Below are 22,437 nucleotides of genomic sequence, written 5' to 3' on the forward strand. Positions count from 1 at the left end.
CTAACTGACGCTGTCTAGCTTTAGAAAAAAACTGAATAGATCTGGCATGCATCCTAGTACACCTCAGATCATTCCCAAGACGGGCAGATTAAGCTCCATCAGATCCCAAGAAGTGTCTATTGAGTGTTTTTGATCAAGTAGTAGCTTGGTTTCTAATGGCTCCTTCCTCTGGCTCTAGATAAGCTAGATGGACTTTCCACCATTTTGCTAACACTCACTTGCTAAAACACCATCTTGTAGATCTACAGTAAGTGTCTAGGCCTAGGTTGGGGTGGTTTTGGACTGGGGCTGAGCAGTAACTGGGTTCCTTACTGGCTCCTTCCTCTGGCTCCAGGTTGCCCGTGTTGTTCCAGGTGCTTCCCCTGCCGTAGCTCTCCTCTGTCTGGGTCGGCTCAGCGTAGTCTGCCGGGTTGAACGTTCTGCAAGAGAAGAAGCCGTGGTTTTGAGCACAACCACTTCCTATGGGTCTACCAATAGGAACATTTGACTGTGGGGAGATATACTTTAAAAGGAGGAAGTAAGCAAGCAGAGCGATAGGAGAGGAAGTCTTTGAGGAGATCTGATGTGTCGCAGTTAGACAAAGTTCATCGGAGAAATGTCAGGCGTTCAGATTCAAAGACTGGAGGACAACTAAGGAATGGGAGAATAATCCAGTCAGTGCTTCGTTTTCCTCAACTCTTTCTCTGGCACTGCGTGCGGTGGCAAAAAAGTATTTCGACGCATATCACGTCATGGCTTCAGAGACAATTATAGAGCAAAATAAAAAAAGCACATCCTTAACTTTGTTCTCTTCCTCCTTTCAGGCTCAGGTACAGAAATAGTACGGCAATAACATGGGTGCTGTATATCGGCAGGGAGGGACTTTTGAGTGAACCACTGGTAACTCCTGTTCCACATAATGTATTTAAATACAGTATCCCCAACATAGCTTATTCTAACATTTGCACTACTGTACATTGCATTTTAGTTGCACTGTTTATACACTGCATATTTATTTACAGCGCATAGGAAAGTATTCAGACCTCTCGACTTTTCCACATTAACAGCCTTATTCTAAAATGGATGAAATTGTTTTTTTCCCCTCAATCTACACACGACGATATCCCATAATGAAAAAGCAAAATAATACCCTATAAAAATCGGTACTTTGTTGGAACTTTTCAGCAATTACAGCCTTGAGTCTTCTTGGGTATGACGCTAAAAGCGTGGCACACCTGTATTTGGGGAGTTTCTCCCATTCTTCTTCTCTGCAGATCTTCACAAGCTCTGTCAGGTGGGATAGGGAGAGCCGCTGCACAGCTTTTGTAAGGTCTCTCCAGAGATGTCCGATCGGGTTCAAGTCCGGGCCACTCAAGGATATTCAGAGAATTGTCCCAAAGCCACTCCTGTTTTGTCTTGGCTGTGTGCTTAGGGTCGTTGTCTTGTTGGAAAGTTAAGTTTTGCCCCAGTCTGAGGTCCTGTGTGCTCTGGAGTAAGTTTTCATTAAGGATCTCGCTGTACATAACTCGGTTCATTGTTCCCTCGATCCTGACTAGTCTCCCAGTCCCTGACGCTGAAAAATATCCCCATAGCGTGATGCTGCCACCACCATGCTTCACCGTAGGGATGGTGCCAGTTTCCTCCAGATGTGACGCTTGGCATTCAGGCAAAAGGGTTCAATCTTAGTTTCATCAGAGAATTTTGTTTCTCATGGTCTAAGAGCCTTTAGGTGCCTTTTGGCAAACTCCAAGCAGGCTGTCATGGCCACTCTATCATAAAACCTTGATTGGTGGAGTGCTGCAGAGATGGTTGTCCTTCTGGAAGGCTTTCCCGTCTCCACAGAGGAACTATGGAGCTCTGTCAAAGTGACCATCGGGTTCTTGGTCAACTCCCTGACCAAGGCCCTTCGACCCCGATTGCTCAGTTTGGCCGGGCGGCCAGCTCTAGGAAGAGTCGATGGTTCCAAACTGCTTCCATTTAAGAATGGAGGCCACTGTTCTTGGGGACCTTCAATGCTGCAGACATTTTTTGGTACCCTTCCCCTGATATGTATGTACTATTGTGTCGAGGCACAGATATATGGACAATTCCTTCGACATCATGGCTTGGTGTTTGTTCTGTGTGTGTGTCCTTCCAAACCATGTCCAATCAATTGAATTTACCACAGGTGGACTCCAATGAAGTTGTAAAAACATCAAGGATTATCAATGGAAACAGGATAAACCGGAGCTCAATTTCGAGTCTCATAGCAAAGGGTCTGAATACTTAAGTAAATAAGGTATCGGTTTTTATTTTTAATACATTTGCAAATATTTCTAAAAACCTATTTTCACTGTCATTATGGGGTGTTGTGTGTAGATTGAGGAGGAAAACAATGTATTTAATTCATTTTAGAATAAGGCTGTAATGTAACAAAATGTGGGAAAAGTCAAGTATATTGCAATTCCGGAATGCACTGTATACACGAATGCACTGTATATACTGGATTCTTGACAAAGCTCACTAATACATCTACTGCTGTACATATTCTTAGTTCGGCTTGTGTAAAGTCCACCCAGTGTGCTTATGTAAAGATTGCATTTTGATACTGCTACAGTGCTATTTGGGTTAATTGGATTAGTCTTGCCATTCTTGATTTCTTGCTTTTTATTTAACATCCTTACATTTTAGTTCTTTGACATTCGACTCCAATGTTAGGAGCTAGTAAAATAAGCATTTACACTACAGCACTATAACACCTGCTAAGCTGTGTACACAACCAATACACTTAAGATTTCTTATGGGGCTTGTGTGAACAGTTATACCCTCGATGTTCAAAAGACAGCTGTCATTTAATTCCATATCGTGTTACCAGGGTGCATGTCATTTTGGTTTAGTCTGCCCTGATACCCTGTTTCATGTGTGTCTGTCTCCATCCTTCTCTCTCGTGGCATTTGGCAGAATGTTCCCCCCCAACAGATAGCAAGATTGACACACCAGTGCCGGTGCACTCACCTCTCTTCTCCTGAAAAATCATATCTGGGCCCCTTATCAATCTGGCTTTAGAGGAAAAACAACAGCAACGATTACAAGCAGCACAACGGGGACAGTAGGGGATGCAGTGTGTGGTTTTAGAGTATTCATTATTTTACAGAGGAATGTAAGGAAATCACATGCATGGATAAGTCACTACACTCACACTTTTGCAACACACATTATCTGTGACCACTGCATTGTTGGGGCAGTGTCACTTTCTATAGGTGTAGCTGGTAGACTAAAAAAGGGGAAACATGGCTGCCAAACAAACACTCAAACTGAAAACTGTGTTCCATAAGTAACAATAATTGCATTATGATCAGGATAGGAGCACAGTTAGAACCATCAGAACACACTCATGCAAATTGCAAACACAGGCTCCCAAAGGCCACACAAGAGCAGCTGCGGAAGCGACACACCCTATGAGAAAAAGGCATGTTGGGGACAACGCAACAAACTGCCTGGCTGTCCATCTATGCAAGCCTATGGCGCTGGCTCACGCACGCGCCAGGTTAGTTGCTATCCGGACCAAGCCAAACTTGCGGACACATACACAAGCCAGCTGACTGGAGCCATTCTGCCACAGCAAAGGCATTGCCCCCTCTCCGCTAACGTCTCCCTATTAAACCGTAGAACATTAAGACATTTGTTTTACGTTGAAACAAGTTAAGGACTGACGCAGCTGAAGCAAATTATTATTTATTTATATTTTATGATCATCTAATTTTTCTTTCATGTCCCACAAACCAGGTGCCTCAGAAATAAATCAGTGTTAATTATTTGAAAGGGATGTAATTAACATGCAGGTTTGTCTGAGGTAGGGCTGGGCGATTTATATAATTCATTTGAATGTATGTTTCAGAGCAATGTTTCTAATGCCTGTATCGCAAGAGTAAAGGTAAAAAAACGAACAGTTTTTATGAGCGTGTCTTTTTGGGCTCATCTCCTTCGTTCCTTCTGTGCGGTGTGCACCTTCCCACTTGCACACAGACTCCAAGTCTCTCCCTCTGCCCCCCACAAACAACAAAGAAACTAAAGATCACTTCTTCCTCTCAGACAAGCGATTTCAACTCGCTATTTGCATTTGAGGTTCGGTCCAACAAAATCGGTCATATAGAAACCGAAACACATTGAGACATTTTACTGTAATAGAGGAAAACTTAACCTTTGTAACAATACCCTTTTTAGGTCTCAACTCCCACATTTCAGAACTTAGCAGACTGTACTTGGGAGTAACAATGAACATGAAATGTATGCTCAGTTTGTCAAGCGCGGCATTACAGTACCATGTATGCTAGCAGCATTTTAGCCACAGACTTATGTGCTAGCTGTCTAGGAGTTGGTCCTCCCCTTTGCTCCTATAAACAGCCTCCACTCTTCTGGGAAGGCTGTCCACCAGATGTTGGAGCTTTACTCAGCACTCAGTTGTCCCGTTCTGTGAGCTACCACTTTGCGGCTGAGCCGTTGTTGCTCCTCAATGTTTCCACTTCACAATAACAGCACTTAGTTGACCGGGGCAGCTCTAGCAGAGCAGAAATTTGGCAAACTGACCCGTTCGAAATGTGGCATCCTATGACGGTGCCACGTCGAAAGTCACTGAGCTCTTCAGGAAGGCCATTCTACTGCCAAAGTGTGTCTATGGCGATTGCATGGCTGTGTGATTGATTTTATACACCTGTCCGCAATGGGTGTTGCTGAAATGGTCGAATCCTCTAATTTGAAGGGGTGTCCACACACACATATACTCTATCTATACACACACACAAAATCGCCCATAAGTTTGAAAAAAATGTAGATGTGATTTTTAGGCCATATCGCCCAGCCCTACTTTGAGGAAGCGTTTAAACCTGCTGCACCCCCTGGGAAAGAGCCCAACCTATCATCGCCCATTCATCTAAACCCCACAAAGCCTTCTAAACCCCACAAAGCCTTCTAAACCCCACAAAGCCCGGTCTTTGACAACCCTAGAAATAGTAGACTGTCATCTCATCTCGCTTAATGCTAGTCCTAACACCTAGGACGAATTATATAGCCAACTAAGTGTTAATTATAATTCAATACAAAGTGACATACAGTGGGGCAAAAAAGTATTTAGTCAGCCACCAATTGTGCAAGTTCTCCCACTTAAAAAGATGAGGCCTGTAATTTTCATCATAGGTACACTTCAACTATGAGAAAATGAGAAAATCACATTGTAGGATTTTTTATGAATTTATTTGCAAATTATGGTGGAAAATAAGTATTTGGTCAATAACAAAAGTTTATCAATACTTTGTTATATACCCTTTGTTGGCAATGACAAAGGTCAAATGTTTTTCTGTAAGTCTTCATAAGGTTTTCACACACTGTTGCTGGTATTTTGGCCCATTCCTCAATGCAGATCTCCTCTAGAGCAGTGATGTTTTGGGGCTGTTGCTGGGCAACACAGACTTTCAACTCCCTCCAAAGATTTAGGGGGTTGAGATCTGGAGACTGGCTAGGCCACTCCAGGACCTTGAAATGCTTCTTACGAAGCCACTCCATTGCCCGGGCGATGTGTTTGGGATCATTGTCATGCTGAAAGACGCTGCCACGTTTCATCTTCAATGCCCTTGCTGATGGAGGGAGGTTTTCACTCAAAATCTCACGATACATGGCCCCATTCATTTTTTCCTTTACACGGATCAGTCGGCCTGGTCCCTTTGCAGAAAAACAGCCCCAAAGCATAATGTTTCCACCCCCATGCTTCACAGTAGGTATGGTGTTCTTTGGATGAAACTCAGCATTCTTTGTCCTCCAAACACGACGAGTTGAGTTTTTACCAAAAAGTTATATTTTGGTTTCATCTGACCATATGACATTCTCCCAATGTTCTGGATCATCCAAATGCTCTCTAGCAAGCTTCAGACGGGCCTGGACATGTACTGGCTTAAGCAGGGGGACACGTCTGGCACTGCAGGATTTGCGTCTCTGGCGGCGTAGTGTGTTACTGATGGTAGGCTTTGTTACTTTGGTCCCAACTCTCTGCAGGTCATTCACTAGGTCCCCCCCGTGTGGTTCTGGTATTTTTGCTCACCGTTCTTGTGATCATTTTGACCCCACGGGGTGAGATCTTGCGTGGAGCCCCAGATCGAGGGAGATTATCAGTGGTCTTGTACGTCTTCCATTTCCTAATAATTGCTCCCACAGTTGATTTCTTCAAACCAAGCTGCTTACCTATTGCAGATTCAGTCTTCCCAGCCTGGTGCAGGTCCTTTGACAGCTCTTTGGTCTTGGCCATAGTAGTTTCGAGTGTGATTGTTTGAGGTTGTGGACAGGTGTCTTTTATACTGATAACAAGCTCAAACAGGTGCCATTAATACAGGTAACGAGTGGAGGACAGAGGAGCCTCTTAAAGAAGAAGTTACAGGTCTGTGAAAGCTAAATATCTTGCTTGTTTGTAGGTGACCAAATACTTATATTCCACCATAATTTGCAAATAAATTCATAAAAAATCCTACAATGTGATTTTCTGGATTTGTTTTTCTCATTTTGTCTTTCATAGTTAAAGTGTACCTTTGATGAAAATTACAGGCCTCTCATCTTTTTAAGTGGGAGAACTTGCAAAATTGGTGGCTGACTAAATACATTTTGCCCCACTGTACAAGATACACTAATATGTCTTATGTTGAGTGAATTTGATACTACTCATTATCAAAGCTGGTTTAAAATCTCAGCACTGTGATCATCTTCAAAGCAATTGAAAGTATATAGGCCTAACCACTTCCTATGTGATGACATCTAGGGCACTCAATGACCAGGGTTGGGTGAGACGATGCATACTGACAGACAAAACACACAACTCACACATACAAACCTGTGCCCCATTTAACCCAAAGGGAAGGGACAAGGAACTAGAACACACCATATGCCACAGACACAGAGCAGAACCCTATGTGCAACAATCTCAATGCCCACCCATTGAGTTACAGATATGGTGTGGGTCTATCTATATTTGACTTTAATGCAAGTCAGTTAATCAGAGACAGAAGAGCTCAGTGGAGTTACATAAGGGTTTTATGTACAGCCCCGCATTTCAACTTGATTTGGCCGATGTATTAAGCCTTAACAATAGGCTGAGGTCCTGCTCTCTGGTGACCATGGCAACAAGTATGCGGGAAAATAAATCCCTCTCTGTGAGCAGCACAGGTGTTCACTTACCCCATGCCCTGTGCTGAAAACCTGCTCCCTCGCCTGCCTCGCTCACGCTCTTCCCCTAGAGAGAGGGACAGTCAAGTTACACTATTGAAAAAAACATAACACTACAGAAAATACAATGCATTGTCCTTGTGGAACATTTGCCTGCTTGAATGCATATTCAAATGTTATTGCGCGCCCTACAACAGATGGAGCCCTGCATTCTGCAACAATTTAGTCGCATTTTGTGACCCTTTGACTTGGCTGTAAGAGTAAAATGTTTATTTGGTGGAATCGGTGCAAGCTGCACATTCTACCTAGTCACCACATTCCAAAGTCATGTTTTTTGGGCGGCTAAAACCATGATTTGGTGAAACAGTAAAGTGCATTATTGTCATACGTCAATATTGAGCTAATAGGGCACAGTTTTACAATCGAGATATCAGATATGGCATTGAGCTACGGAGCATGCAAAATGCACACAGGCCATTGCGAGTGCATATAAGCCTCATTGCCTAAATATAACAGGCCTCAAATTTACTGTTAGATTAATACATGGCTACTAGCAGTAGGTATTATATTTAGAGTTTACAATCTAGCTAATGTGTTTTGAGTTTACTTTCTCAGGTGGTGAATTCGCCCCAAATGAATTAGCCTGTCATATTAGTGCACATAAAGATGGATGCTAATTAATCTAATATATATATATATATATTATTTTTATTTTTTTTGAACATTTTGGGGCCCTATTTTCACAGTAAAATGTAAGAACCTATTTGTCAACCCAAAATGTAATGACAATCATGAGATTAGGGTGAACATAAAAATATCTTGACTCATGCGTTCCTGCTTGGACGTTAGGGGAAAAAAAAAACATATTTCTTGAATACCATCTCAGTAGTCTATTTACACTTTATAAAGATCTGAGAGTGGCTTTATGAGATGGTAACCAATTATTTATATTGCATGACAACAAGAAAAATATGTTTGGTGCTATAAAATCATGGGCTGGTGCCACCAAATGAAAAAGTTAGTGGCACCAGTGCCACCAGGGTAAAAGGTTAGTCTGGAGCCCTGGAATGCTATGATATCTTTGTTTTGACACTCTAGAGGGGACATTAACCTTAGTTTATGTTGAGACCTTAGCTGTGTTTGAATACATATTAACATAATGAGTATACACTACATACTATTAGTTCATTTTATTATTCTGTAAACAAACGATATCCTTTCAGTTGAGAGTACTAGCACCTTGCCTGTCAATCAGAAGTTGATACTGTTGCTATGCAACCTCTTGCTAGCATAACAAATTACTAGCTAGACTTCGGGTGTGTTCGTAAATTCAAATCTGGAATGCCAGAGTGCGCTCTGAGCATTCGTAAATTCAGGGTGTTGTCAGATTGTCCGTTCTTAAATTCAGAGCGCACACTTGACACTATGGCTGTGGAATAGGGTTGATCTGAGCGTTCTGAACTCACAACGGCTATCAAGCACCCAAGCTAACTGGCTAACATCTCAAGCTGACCATTTTACTCGCCTTAGCAGAGCTGGTTAACCTGTTTTCATGTTATCCAGAGCGTTGGTGACTAACTGTGATGCTGCCAACAATTTAATTACTTTTTTTGCCGATGTTTAATGACACCAGCCACATTCAACAGGTGTTGAGCGTTTGTAAATTCATCAGTTATTCTGTGCTCTGCCTCTAGTAGTCAGATGAGTGCTCTGAAATCTGGGTAGATAGCCAGAGCGAATTTACGACCTGTACGACTATACCATTTAGCTAAGCTATGAATGATGTGAATAATCAAGTAAATAAAAGTTGAGTAGTTAGTTTGATAGCATAAAGAAAATATACTGGCAAGTTTGTTGTACGAGCAGCCTACTAATGTTACAGTAGGTAACTAACATACCTGGTACATACTGTTGTAATGATATGCTGTGCAGTTCGTAAAGATAGCGTAGCTAACAAATTGTCAGCCAACATAACGCGTAACATAACTTATTTGAAAAGACATTACTTAATTACATTGCTCAACATTTTGTTAACATTTGTCATAATTAGTTAAAGCAACGAATTTGTATCCGCTCTCGTCGGCTGCATATTTTCTTCAAATATGAAAACGTTGTGAAGCAATGCCCATTTTCTGAAGAATTACATTATGGACCCAAAAAGCACAGATAGTATACACGCAGTGGACACTTCATATTTTGGCAAATTTAGCACGACATCCGGGAACTTTTGGCATACTAACTATATCCATACAATGGCCAATAAGCATACTATATACTCAATTTATGTCACAAATAGTACGGTTAGTGTGAGAATTTGAACACAGCTCGTTTCAGGAGTCCAATCAACAAGCTCTTCACACCGAAACCCATGGGCCATATTACGGTGCATTCTGAAAGTATTCAGACCCATTCCCCCTTTCCACATTTTGTTACATTACAGCCTTATTCTAAAATGGATTAAATAAAAATCCTCATCAATCTACACACAATATCCCGTAATGACAAAGCAAAAACAGGGTAAGATATTTTTGCAAATGTATTAGAAATAAGACTGAAATACCTTATTTACATAAGTATTCAGAGCCTTTGCTGTGAGACTCAAAATTGAGCTCAGGTACATCCTGTTTCCATTGATCATCCTTGAGATGTTTCTACAACTTGGAGTCCACCTGTGGCAAATTCAATTGATTGGACATGATTTGCAAAGGTACACACCTGTCTATATAAGGTCCCACAGTTGACAGTGCACATGAGAGCAAAAACCAAGCCATGAGGTTGAAGAAATTGCCAGTAGAGCTCCAAGACAGGATTGTGTCGAGGCACAGATCTGGGGAAGGGTACCAAAACATGTCTGCAGCATTGAAGGTCCCCAAGAACACACTGGCCTCCATCATTCTTAAATGGAAGAAGTTTGAAACCACCAAGACTCTTCCTAGAGCTGGCCGCTCGGCCAAACTGAGCTATCTGGGGAGAAGGGCCTTGGTCAGGTAGGTGAACAAGATCCCAATGGTCACTCCGACAGAGCTCCAGAGATCTTCTATGGAGACGGGAGAGCCAGAACCCTCAAGAAGGACAATAATCTCTGCAGCACTCCACCAACCAGGCCTTTATGGTAGAGTGCCAGACAGAAGCCACTCTTCAGTAAAAGGCACATTATAGCCCACGTGGAGTGATTCTCTGATCTGATGAAACCAAGGTTAAACGCTTTGGCCTGAATGCCAAACGTCATGTCTGAAGGAAACCTGGCACCCTCCCTACGGTGAAGCATGGTGGTGGCAGCATCATACTGTGGGGATGTTTTTCCAGCGGCAGGGACTGAGAGACAAGCCAACCTGACAGAGCATGAGAGGATCTGCAGAGAAGAAGGGGAGAAACTCCCCAAATACAGGTGTGCAAAGCTTGTAGTGTCATACCAAATAATACTCAAGTCTGTAATCGCTACCAAAGGTGCTTCAACAAAGTGCTGAGTAAAGTGTTTGAATACTTCCGTAAATGTAATATTATTTTTTTAGCAAACATTTCTAAAAATCCTGTTTTTGCTTTGTCATTATGGGATAGCGTGTGTAGATGAGGGGGAAAAACTATTTAATCAATTTTAGAATAAGGCTGTAACATAACAAAATGTGGAAAAAGTCAAGGGGTCTGAATACTTTCCGAATGCACTCTATGTAGTGGAGAAACTTACCTCTTCCTCTGCCTCTCCCCCTGTGGCCTCGCTCTGTGCCCCTGCCTGCTATCCCAGCAGCCTTTCCGCCATCCAGACCATTCTCCTGTCCACGGACTGAGAGGAGAGGGAACACGCATGAGGTAGTTAGGGAAAAGTCCGAAATTAGGTTTGAAGTTAGAATGTCGGTTAAGTCGCTACAATGCGGGAATGGTTTTTTCTTCAGAAATCTAAGGTGAGAATATTTGTGGCACACACTGCCCCTCCATGACAACAGCAGGAGCCACAAAGGGTTGGGGTGCCAGTGTCACTTCCCATGACAATGCAAAGGTATGTGATCTCTACTCACACTCTCGTCCCCTGCTGGCCCCTCGGCCCCTGCGTGGGGCCCCACCTCTACGACGTGCCACGTCCCTCTCTGCTCCCCTCTCCCTGTTATCCTTTCCTTCCTCTCCGGTCTCGGCGTGGCCAGGCTCCTTCTGACCAGACACTCCTTTCTTCTTCCCCACCATCTCCCAAGAGTCCTGAGGAGACCGGTGAGGTGACCGACAGGGTTCAGTTTGATTATGTTAGACAAACTAACTTCCACTTAAGTCATATTTGTACGTAGTCTCCCACTGACATGAATGCAAGACTAAATGAAAATTGACTTAAGTGGAAGTTAGGATTCGCCCTGTAGTGAGCTAGATGGGTAACCTTGTTAACTCCCTCCCTTTGGTCCAACTCATAAGCCCTGACAAAGGCAAAACTCACAGTATCTGGGCTACCCTCCAGCAACACATTGATGGCTCTGTTGACATCTCCGTTGCAGTCGTGCAGCGCGATCATGGACTCATCCTGGTCCTTGCCTGTGATGTCAATCAGCTGGACGGGGGAAACGGATGAGAATCTTCAGTGAGTATATTGCCATGTAGCCCAATACACTCGTACCGATATATGGGTTGAAATGGCAGATTTGGTCACTGATAAGCGCCTAAATTGGAACGCAGCAACTGTACAATAACATGCTATAAATTACGTCAGAGCTCAGGCTCTGCGCTTCACAGTGCTATATGGATTTTGATTGACAGCCGTTCTGAACTTGAACACTGCACATGACAAGAAGTTGCCCACATCCCTCCTCCTAATTGGGCAACTTTGGCAAAAAAAATTGACTGGGAAATTAGGGAAATGCTGTAAATTAAGAGGACTCGATGTATTTTGAAAGATAAGACTATTTTAACAAATACCACTTTGATGTCATACAAACAAGCCAAACACCCTTCCAAATGTGCACTTCACATTTCTATATCATATACAGTGTCAACATTTATCATTACTATGTCTGATGTAGTTACAAGATGAGATGGCATCATACCCTGGGTTGATCTGAACAGAATGAGCCCGTTTGTCTATTGTGAAGTAACACTCACCTGAATGCACTCATGACTCCTATGCACACCAAAATTACAAATAAGTATCTCTGAATTGCTTTGTGAAAGCCTAACACTAAGATTGTATTTTATAACTTAGCTGGTCATGGTTGGCAATAGAACAAGCTTTGAAATGACGCCCACCTAACCCAGTTTGTAATTTAAAAAGGTCCGTTTTTGGATTGCGTAAAAAGTAATAGGTGCAATGGCGGGGAGGTAGTGTTGTAATTCCGAACAAAACTACAAGTATGCCTGCTCTAGTCCTGAAACCACACAGCTAGGTCAGCTAAAAAAAAAAGCACCTTGTAGTTGAACACAGGTCACTGACCATCTCGAATCCCACCGTACCTTCTCCGCTGTGCAATCTGGTTTCCGAGCCTGTCACGGGTGCACCTCAGCCACACTCAAGGTACTAAACGATATCATAACCAACATCGACAAAAGACAGTACTGTGCAGCAGTCTTCATCGACCTTGCCAAGGCGTTCGACTCTGTCAATCACCATATTCTTATCGGCAGACTCAGTAGCCTCGGTTTTTCTGATGACTGCCGTGCCTGGTTCACAAACTACTTTGCAGACAGAGTTCAGTGTGTCAAATCGGAGGGCATGCTGTCCGGTCCTCTGGCAGTCTATGGGGGTGCCACAGGGTTCAATTCTCGGGCCGACTCTTTTCTCTGTATATATCAATGATGTTGCTCTTGCTGCGGGCGATTCCCTGATCCACCTCTACGCAGACGACACCATTCTATATACTTCAGGCCCGTCCTTGGACACTGTGCTATCTAACCTCCAAACGAGCTTCAACGCCATACAACACTCCTTCCGTGGCCTCCAACTGCTCTTAAACACTAGTAAAACCAAATGCATGCTTTTCAACCGTTCGCTGCCTGCACCCCCGCACGCCTGACTAGCATCAACACCCTGGATGGTTTCGACCTAGAATATGTGGACATCTATAAGTACCTAGGTGTCTGGCTAGACTGTAAACTCTCCTTCCAGACTCATATCAAACATCTCCAATCGAAAATCAAATCTAGTCAGCTTTCTATTCCGCAACAAAGCCTGCTCCACTCACGCCGCCAAACTTACCCTAGTAAAACTGACTATCCTACCGATCCTCGACTTCATCTACAAAATAGCTTCCAACACTCTACTCAGCAAACTGGATGCAGTTTATCACAGTGCCATCCGTTTTGTCACTAAAGCACCTTATACCACCCACCACTGCGACCTGTATGCTCTAGTCGGCTGGCCCTCGCTACATATTCGTCGCCAGACCCACTGGCTCCAGGTCATCTACAAGTCCATGCTAGGTAAAGCTCCGCCTTATCTCAGTTCACTGGTCACGATGGCAACACCCACCCGTAGCACGCGCTCCAGCAGGTGTATCTCACTGATCATCCCTAAAGCCAACACCTCATTTGGCCGCCTTTCGTTCCAGTTCTCTGCTGCCTGTGACTGGAAGAATTGCAAAAATCGCTGAAGTTGGAGACTTTTATCTCCCTCACCAACTTCAAACATCTGCTATCTGAGCAGCTAACCGATCGCTGCAGCTGTACATAATCTATTGGTAAATAGCCCACCCAATTTTACCTACCTCATCCCCATACTGTTTTTATTTATTTACTTTTCTGCTCTTTTGCACATCAGTATCTCTACCTGTACATGACCATCTGATAATTTATCACTCCAGTGTTAATCTGCAAAATTGTAATTATTCGCCTACCTCCTCATGCCTTTTGCACACAATGTATATAGACTCTTTTTTTTTCTACTGTGTTATTGACTTGTTAATTGTTTACTCCATGTGTAACTCTGTGTGGTCTGTTCACACTGCTATGCTTTATCTTGGCCAGGTCGCAGTTGCAAATGAGAACTTGTTCTCAACTAGCCTACCTGGTTAAATAGAGGTGAAATAAAATAAAAAAATAAAAAATGCGGAGGCAATTCTTTTATAAAAAAAAAGACTTCATAGGTGCGTGTGAGTTTCCTACCATTTCTACAGTTCAGTGTGCCAGGTATGATTTTCATATGCACATTTTCGTGGAACAGTTTCATTTCAATAATAACGTTTTATTTTCTCAAAATCATTGCCACGTGGTTAATCATAAAAATCTGAATCTAAATGATACAAATCTAAAAGTCAACTTATGCGAAATCACCAGCCATATAGACACATTGAGACATTGTGATCCATTGGCGGCTAAAGATATGAGTGAATGGAAACACAGCAGTAGGCCTACAACTTCCATTGCCCTTTCACACCGAGGATGGGTGATTATCGAGGGGGAGATTGTTGTAAAGATTTTTCTAAAAACTTACTGTGAGGAACTATAGTTTCAATATAGAATTCGCAATGGATGGAGAAAAAAAACGCTTTCCTACATTTCCGCACAGCAGGTCAGGTACTTCTATGCGTGTTCAGCTGCACGCACTCCCTCAACATTCTCAGGACAGAGAAAAAACAGACACTTGCACATTGCTCACATGGCGCACTCAAAACAAAAGACAATGAAATAATTGACAAATCTCGTAGATTATGGTTATGAAATAAACCCAAACTGGTTTATCGCATGTGCAGCAGGTTGTGAACTCTGCAAACAACATTTCCACCCAGAATGATAACTGTAATTGGCTAATTAACATGCATTACACAAATGTTATGTAACCAAATGATGGGGATTAACGACATATTTACTACTGGTGAAATATGTAAATGGGAGAATTGACAAAAACAAAACAAAGGGCTAACAATTCACACAATGAAACAATTGAAACAATTCCAGGCTGTATCACAACTGGCCGTGATTGGGAGTCCCATAGGATGGCGCACAATTGGACCAGTGTTGTCCGGGTTAGGACATCATTGTAAATAAGAACCATTCTGCCACACCACTCCCCTTCTTGTCTTAACATTTTAAATTATACTCAAGACATTATCAACACACACAGTTTAGATGCTTTTCACTGAGTCACAACTCAACCAGCCAGGCCTATTGCCACGTGCGCTGCTTAAAGTGTGGGCTTGCCAAACAGGCATAGACCTACGGCTAGTGATTTCAAACAATCCACAGCTATTTTTTATAGAAGCTAATGATCCTCGATTCCTCTGTGGCTAAGACATGCTTTCTGGTGAAGTATTTTTAATGATTATTTCTGTATAGACTGGAGTAATTACATAATTTTGGCAACAGTACTTCCATTACTTCCCTATTGGACTCATAGCTATGCCATTTCTCTCCTGTTCTATTGGTTCTTATCAACATTTTTTCATTGTCTAGAAGCCAAAGACACAAGCCTAGTCGTATTAGCAACCCATCCTAGTTGTTGCATCTTAGATTCCCCCTCTATCTAGGTTTCTAACAGCGATTTTCTTCAGGCACATATGGAACGCTATCAGATGCGCTGTTTCAAATGGTGTTTTCCCAGGTGAGCTGTTCTCCCCGCAAATTGAAATTTGCCAAATGTTTGAAAGTGATGTTTTATTGGCTGCTTCATTACATGAGTTGCATGTTCTGTTAAGATGCATTACCATAATCTAAATGTGATTTCCGTCATTCTAAGCACAGTGGGCGGACTCATTAATGGGCTGTGCACCAAATCAAATCACATTTTATTGGTCACATACACATGGTTAGCAGATGTTAATGCAAGTGTAGCGAAATGCTTGCCTCTCTAGTTCCAACAGTGCAGTAATATCTAACACGTAATCTAACAAATTCACGACTATCTGATACACACAAACGTAAAGGGATGAATAAGAATATGCACATATAAATATATGGATGAGCGATGGCCGTGCAGCATAGGCAAGATGCAGTAGATTGCATAGAATACAGTATATACACATTAGAGATGAGTAATGAAGGGGCCCGGTAAATTTCTCAAATGATTAGTAAATTAACATTTTCCCAGACACGTTGGCTGGCGCCAAAATTTCCTAAAGGGAAAACCTGGAACAATACTAGATCTCTTTGAATGTACATCAATGTAACGGACCTCCCTTCAGGCAGCAAAAAGGGTCTAAAAGTGCAGTGGGATGCTACATGTGATGAAGGGAAGGTTAAGTTCTCACCTGCTTGACTTTCTTTTCAAAGTCAGCATCATTGTGGTCCGAAATCATCTGCGCGAGTCGGATCTGCTCAGCAGTGGCCTGTGTGGAGAAAGGGTGGAACATCAACTTCTAAGTCACCACAAAATTGTTTAAAGGGGTCTCTTATGTCATCACAATGACAATCGTTTATCCACCCATTAAGAATTGGTTCGGTACTACGTGTAGCTTTTCCATCACTATTAAACAAACAATTAAAGGGTCTATTCAATCCGGCAAATGCTGCATGACTGCTCAATCGGAAATTACCTTTGCGCAATAGAAATGTAATCTAACGCTTCAGCGATACAGATTGGATAGAGCCCCAAGTCAAAAAATAAAAGTTGTCCGAGCCCTATCCACTAGAAGGAACAATACGCATCTCCTAGCTATCTATTGTTAGGACAGGTGTCGCCCTGTCAGTCATCAAGCGAGTGATGACAGAAAAACACTGCTGGTTTGACAGTCTGCCCCGCATCACGGTACATGTGGGAAGTGTTATTTGTGCACTGGGGTTGGTTGTAGTTCAATTTCATTACACGGAGTGAGGAGAGAAAAATGCTTCATCGTTCGTGAGAGCATTTCAGGGTTCTTTTGTACTACCATTTTACTCATATACAGTGCATTCGCAAAGTATTCAGACCTCTTGACTTTATTACGTAAGTCTTATTCTAAATAAATGTTTTTTCACAATCTACACACAATTCCCTCTTAATGACAGAGCAAAAACAGGTTTTTGCAAATTTATTCAAAATAAAAAACAGAAAAACCTGTACATCAGGTGCATTGTGTTTCCATTGATCATCCTTGAGATGTTTCCACAACTTGATTGATGTCCAACTCTGGTAAATTCAATTGACTGGACATAATTTGGAAAGGCACACACCTGTGTATATAAAGGTCAGGGAGGTGACCAAGAACACAATGGTCACTCTGACAGAGCTCTAGAGTTCCTCTGTGGATATAGGAGTACCTTCCAGGAAGACAACCATCTCTGCAGAACTCCACCAAATCAAGCCTTCATGGAAGAGTGGCCAAACGGAAGTCACTACTCAGTAAAAGGCACAGGATAGCCCTCTTGGAGTACGCCAAAAGGAACCTAAAAGGACTCTCACTCCTGTAGCATCATACCCAAGAAGACTCGACAATGTAATCGCTGCGAAAGGTGCTTCAACAAAGTACTGAATAAAGGGTCTGAATACTTAGTTGAAAGTCAGAAGTTTACATACACTTAGGTTGGAGTCATTAAAACTAGTTTTTCAACCACTCCACAAATGTCTTGTTAACAAACTATAGTTTAGGCGGTTAGGAATTCTAATTCGTGCATGACACAAATCATTTTTCCAACAATTGTTTACAGACAGATTATTTCACTGTATCACAATTCCAGTGGGTCAGAAGTTTACATACAATAAGTTGGCTGTGCCTTTAAAAAGCTTGGAAAGTTCCAGAAAATGTAATGGCTTAAAGAAGCTTCTGATAGCCTAGCCATCATTTGAGTCAATTGGAGGTGTACATGTGGATGTATTTCAAGGCCTTACCTTCATACTCAGTGCTTCTGTGCTTGACATCATGGGAAAGTACTGTCATCATGAAGTGCTTTGAGAGACTAGTCAAGGATCATATCGCCTTCACCTTACCTGACACCCTAGACCCACTCCAATTTGCTTACCGCCCCAATAGGTCCAGAGATTACGCAATCACACTGCCCTAAAGCATCTGGACAAGAGAAATACCTATGTAAGAATGCTGTTAATTGACTACAGGACAGCATTTAACACCACAGTACCCTCCAAACTTGTCATTAACCTCTTAGCGTCCCCTGAGACGTCTGCGTCCCACCCAGCCATCTGGAAATGCAAATGCACTACGCCAAATGCTAATAGCACTCGTTAAAACTCAAACGTTCATTAAAACACACATGCAGGGTACTGAATTAAAGCTACACTCGTTGTGAATCTAGCCGACAAGTCAGATTTTTAAAATGCTTTTCGGCGAAAGCATGAGAAGCTATTATCTGATAGCATGCAACACCCCGAAATACCTGAAGGGGACGTAAACAACATAATTAGCATAGCCGGCGCTACACAAAACGCAGAAATAAAATATAAAACATTCATTACCTTTGACGAGCTTCTTCGTTGGCACTCCTATATGTCCCATAAACATCACTATTGGGTCTTTTTTTTCTCGATTAAATCGGTCCATATATACCCAAAATATCCATCTATGAAAAGTGTGTGATCCAGAAAAAAAACAGTTTTAAAACGCAACGTCATTTTTTTTAATAAAAAAAGTCGACGATAAACTTTCACAACACACTTCGAAATACTTTTGTAATCCAACTTTAGGTATTAGTAAACGTTAATAATCTATCAAATTGATCACGGGGCGATGTGTATTCAATAGCTCCACGTCTTCAAATCATGGTCGAAAATCTCTTCCAAAACATCCTGTCGGAGACCGGATGGAATGGGGTCTCTCTTCTTTGTTTAACCAAGGAACAACTCCCAGGCAATTGCCAAGACTGGTGACATCGTGTGGAAGCTGTAGGACTTGTAATCTCGGCCCCATCTAATTTGCTGTGCCATAGACAATACATGCAAGTGACGCATTGATATTTTTTCCACTTTTTGGTGATCAGTTTTCCTTGTGCTTTTCGATGAAACACACGTTCTATTATAGTCACAGCCGTGATTTAACCAGTTTTAGAAACGTCAGAGTGTTTTCTATCCACACATACTAATCATATGCATATACTATATTTCTGGCATGAGTAGCAGGATGCTGAAATGTTGCGCGATTTTTAACAGAATGTTCGAAAAAGTAAGGCATAGGCTTAAGAGGTTTTAAGCTCGAGACCCTGGGTCTCGACCCTGCCCTGTGCATCTGGGTCCTGGACTTGACGGGACGCCCCCAGGTGGTGAGGGTATAGAAACATCTCCACCCCGCTGATGCTCAACACTGGGACCCCACAAGGGTGGGTTCTCAGCCCTCTCCTGTACACCCTGATCACCCATGACTGCCTGGCCATGCACGCCTCCAACTCAATCATCAAGTTTGCAGATGACACAACAGTAGTGGGCTTGATTACCAACAACGACACGATGGCTTACGGGGAGGTGGTGAGGGCCCACCTCACACTCAACTTCAACAAAAGGAGATGCTCGTGGACTTCAGGAAACAGCAGAGGGAGCACCCCGCTATCCATATCGACGGGACAGTAGTGTAGAAGGTAGAAAGTTTTAAGTTCCTCGGCGTACACATCAAGGAACAAACTGAAATGGTCCACCCACAGCGTGGTGAAGGCGCAACAACCTCAGGAGGCTGAAGAAATGTGGCTCGTCACCAAAAACACACAAACTTTCAGATGCACAATCGAGAGCATCCTGTCGGGCTGTATCACCGCCTGGTACGGCAACTGCTACCCCCACAACCGTAAGGCTCTCCAGAGGGTAGTGAGGTCTGCACAACGTATCACCGGGGGAAAACTACCTGCCCTCCAGGACACCTACAACACCCGATGTCACAGGAAGGCCAAAATTATCATCAAAGACAACAACCACCCGAGCCGCTGCCTGTTCACCCCGCTATCATCCAGAAGGAGAGGTCAGAACAGGTGCATCAAAGCTGGTACCGAGAGACTGAAAAACAGCTTCTATCTCAAGGCCATCAGACTGTTAAACAGCCATCACTAACATTGAGTAGCTGCTGCCAACATACTGGCTCAAAATCTCTAGCCACTTTAATAATTAAAAATGGGATGTAATAAAGGTATCACTAGTCACTTTAAACCAACGCCACTTCATATATTGTTTACATACTCTACATTACTCATCTCATATGTATATACTGTACTTTATACCATCTACTGCATCTTGCCTATGCCGTTCGGCCATCGCTTATCCATATATTTATATGTACATATTCTTATTCATTCCTTAACACTTGTGTAAAAGGTAGTTGTTGTGGAATTGTTGCATTACTTGTTAGATATTACTGCATGGCCGGAACTAGAAGCACAAGCATTTCGCTACATTCGCCATGTGTATGTGACCAATAAAATTTGATTTGATTTGAAAATCAAAAGAAATCAGCCAAGACATCAAGAAAAAAATTGCAGACCTCCACAAGTCTGGTTCATCCTTGGGAGCAATTTCCAAACGCCTGAAGGTACCACGTTCACCTGTAAAAACAATAGTATGCAAGTATAAACACCATTGGACCACGTAGACGTCATAAGCTCAGGAAGGAGACGCGTTCTGTCTCCCAGAGATGAACGTACTTTGACGCGAAAAGTTCAAAACAATCCCAGAACAGCAGCAAAGGACCTTGTGAAGATGCTGGAGGAAACAGGTACAAAACTATCTGTATCCACAGTAAAAAAAAAAACTAGTAGTAAAAACCTATATCGACATAATCTGAAAGGCAGCTCAGCAAGGAAGAAGCCACTGCTCCACAACCGCCATAAAAAAGCCAGACTACGGTTTGCAACTGCAGATGGGGACAAAGATCGTGCATTTTGATCGTGCATCTCGTCTGATGAAACAAAAAATATAACTCTTTGGCCATAATGACCATTGTTATGTTTGGAGGAAAAAGGGGAGACTTGCAAGCCGAAGAACACCATCCAAACCGTGAAGCACTGGGGTGGCAGCATCATGTTGTGGGGGTGCTTTGCTGCAGGAGGGACTGGTGCACTTCACAAAATAGATGGCATCATGAGAAAGGATAATTATGTGGATATATTTAAGTAACATCTCAAGACATCAGTTAAAGCTTGGTCGCAAATGGACAACGATCCCAAGCATACTTCCAAAGTTGTGGCAAAAAGGCTTAAGGACATCAAAGTCAAGGTATTGGAGTGGCCATCACAAAGCCCTGACAACAATCCTATCCTTTGTGGGCAAAACTGAAGAAGCATGTGGAAGGAAGGAGGCCTAGAAACCTGACTCATTTACACCAGCTGTGTCAGGAATGGGCCAAAAATCACCCAACTTATTATGGGAAGCCTGTGGAAGGCTAACCAAAATGTTTGACCCAAGTTAAACAATTTAAAGGCAACGCTACCAAATACTAATTGAGTGTATGTAATCTTCTGACCCACTGGGAATGTGGTGAAAGAAATAAAAGCTGAAAAATCATTCTCTCTATTATTATTCTGACATTTCACATTCTTAAAATAAAAGTGGTGATCCTAACTGACCTAAGACAGGGAATCTTTACTAGGATTACACGTCAGGAATTGTGAAAAACAGAGTTTAAAATGTATTTGGCTAAGGTGTATGTACACTTCCGACTTCAACTGTATGTAAATGTGATATTTTTTTATTTCAAATACATTAGCAAAAATGTCTGTTTTTGTCATAATGGGATATTGTGTTTAGATAAATGTTTTAAATTATTTTTTAAATCCATTTTCAAATAAGGTTGTAACTTAAAATGTGGAAAAATTAAAGGGGTCTGAAAGCTTTCCGAATGCACTGTATAGGCCTTAAAATGTGTGCCAACTGATTTTTTTTGTGTTATTTCTTATATTAACGTTTGCCATTTCACACAACCTGAAAGAACCACTGGATATCAGAGGGGCGTTAACTCACCAGCATTCCGACCAGAAACATGACTTTAATTAATTGGATCATTTGTACATACCCCTCAAGGAAATTGAACTTATCCCAGAGGCTGCTCCAAGACGCCGCCGGTGGAGAAAAGGTTTAAGGAGTGGACTTCTAGTCTGAATCCAGGAGGCGTGCACACCATCCACCGATTCCGAGTATATTACTCGCTAATGTTCAGCCCCTGGTTAATAAAGTAGATGAGCTCAGGGCCCGGATCTCCTTCCAGAAAGACATCAGGGACTGTAACATACTGTTTCACAAAATCATGGCTCTCTCCGGATGAACTGTCACCGTCCATAAGGCCAGCTGGATTCTCAGTACATCGCACAGACAGGAATAAAGAACTCTCCGGGAAGAAGAAAGGCAGAGGAGTGTTTCATGATTGACTACTCATGATGCGATTGTGATAACGTACAAAATCAAGTCCTTTTCTTCACCCGACCTAGAATACCTCAATAGCCCTCAAGAAATTACACTGGACTTTGTGCAAA

At 42.4% G+C, this 22,437-nt stretch overlaps 1 protein-coding gene across 1 annotated transcript in view; it reads right to left on the minus strand.

The window, feature by feature from the left end:
• The window catches only part of ubap2l (ubiquitin associated protein 2-like), a 96,090-nt gene that overhangs the window by 61,005 nt on the left and 12,648 nt on the right, over positions 1 to 22,437 (minus strand). The window contains 7 exon segments of the mRNA XM_065017657.1: positions 313 to 419; positions 2,974 to 3,018; positions 7,174 to 7,228; positions 10,847 to 10,942; positions 11,175 to 11,349; positions 11,579 to 11,689; positions 16,314 to 16,391. Of these exon segments, the coding sequence (XP_064873729.1) occupies positions 313 to 419; positions 2,974 to 3,018; positions 7,174 to 7,228; positions 10,847 to 10,942; positions 11,175 to 11,349; positions 11,579 to 11,689; positions 16,314 to 16,391 (667 nt within the window).

The sequence above is a fragment of the Oncorhynchus nerka genome, linkage group LG4 (genome assembly GCF_034236695.1).
Source record: "Oncorhynchus nerka isolate Pitt River linkage group LG4, Oner_Uvic_2.0, whole genome shotgun sequence".
Classification (NCBI taxonomy): Eukaryota; Metazoa; Chordata; class Actinopteri; order Salmoniformes; family Salmonidae; genus Oncorhynchus; species Oncorhynchus nerka.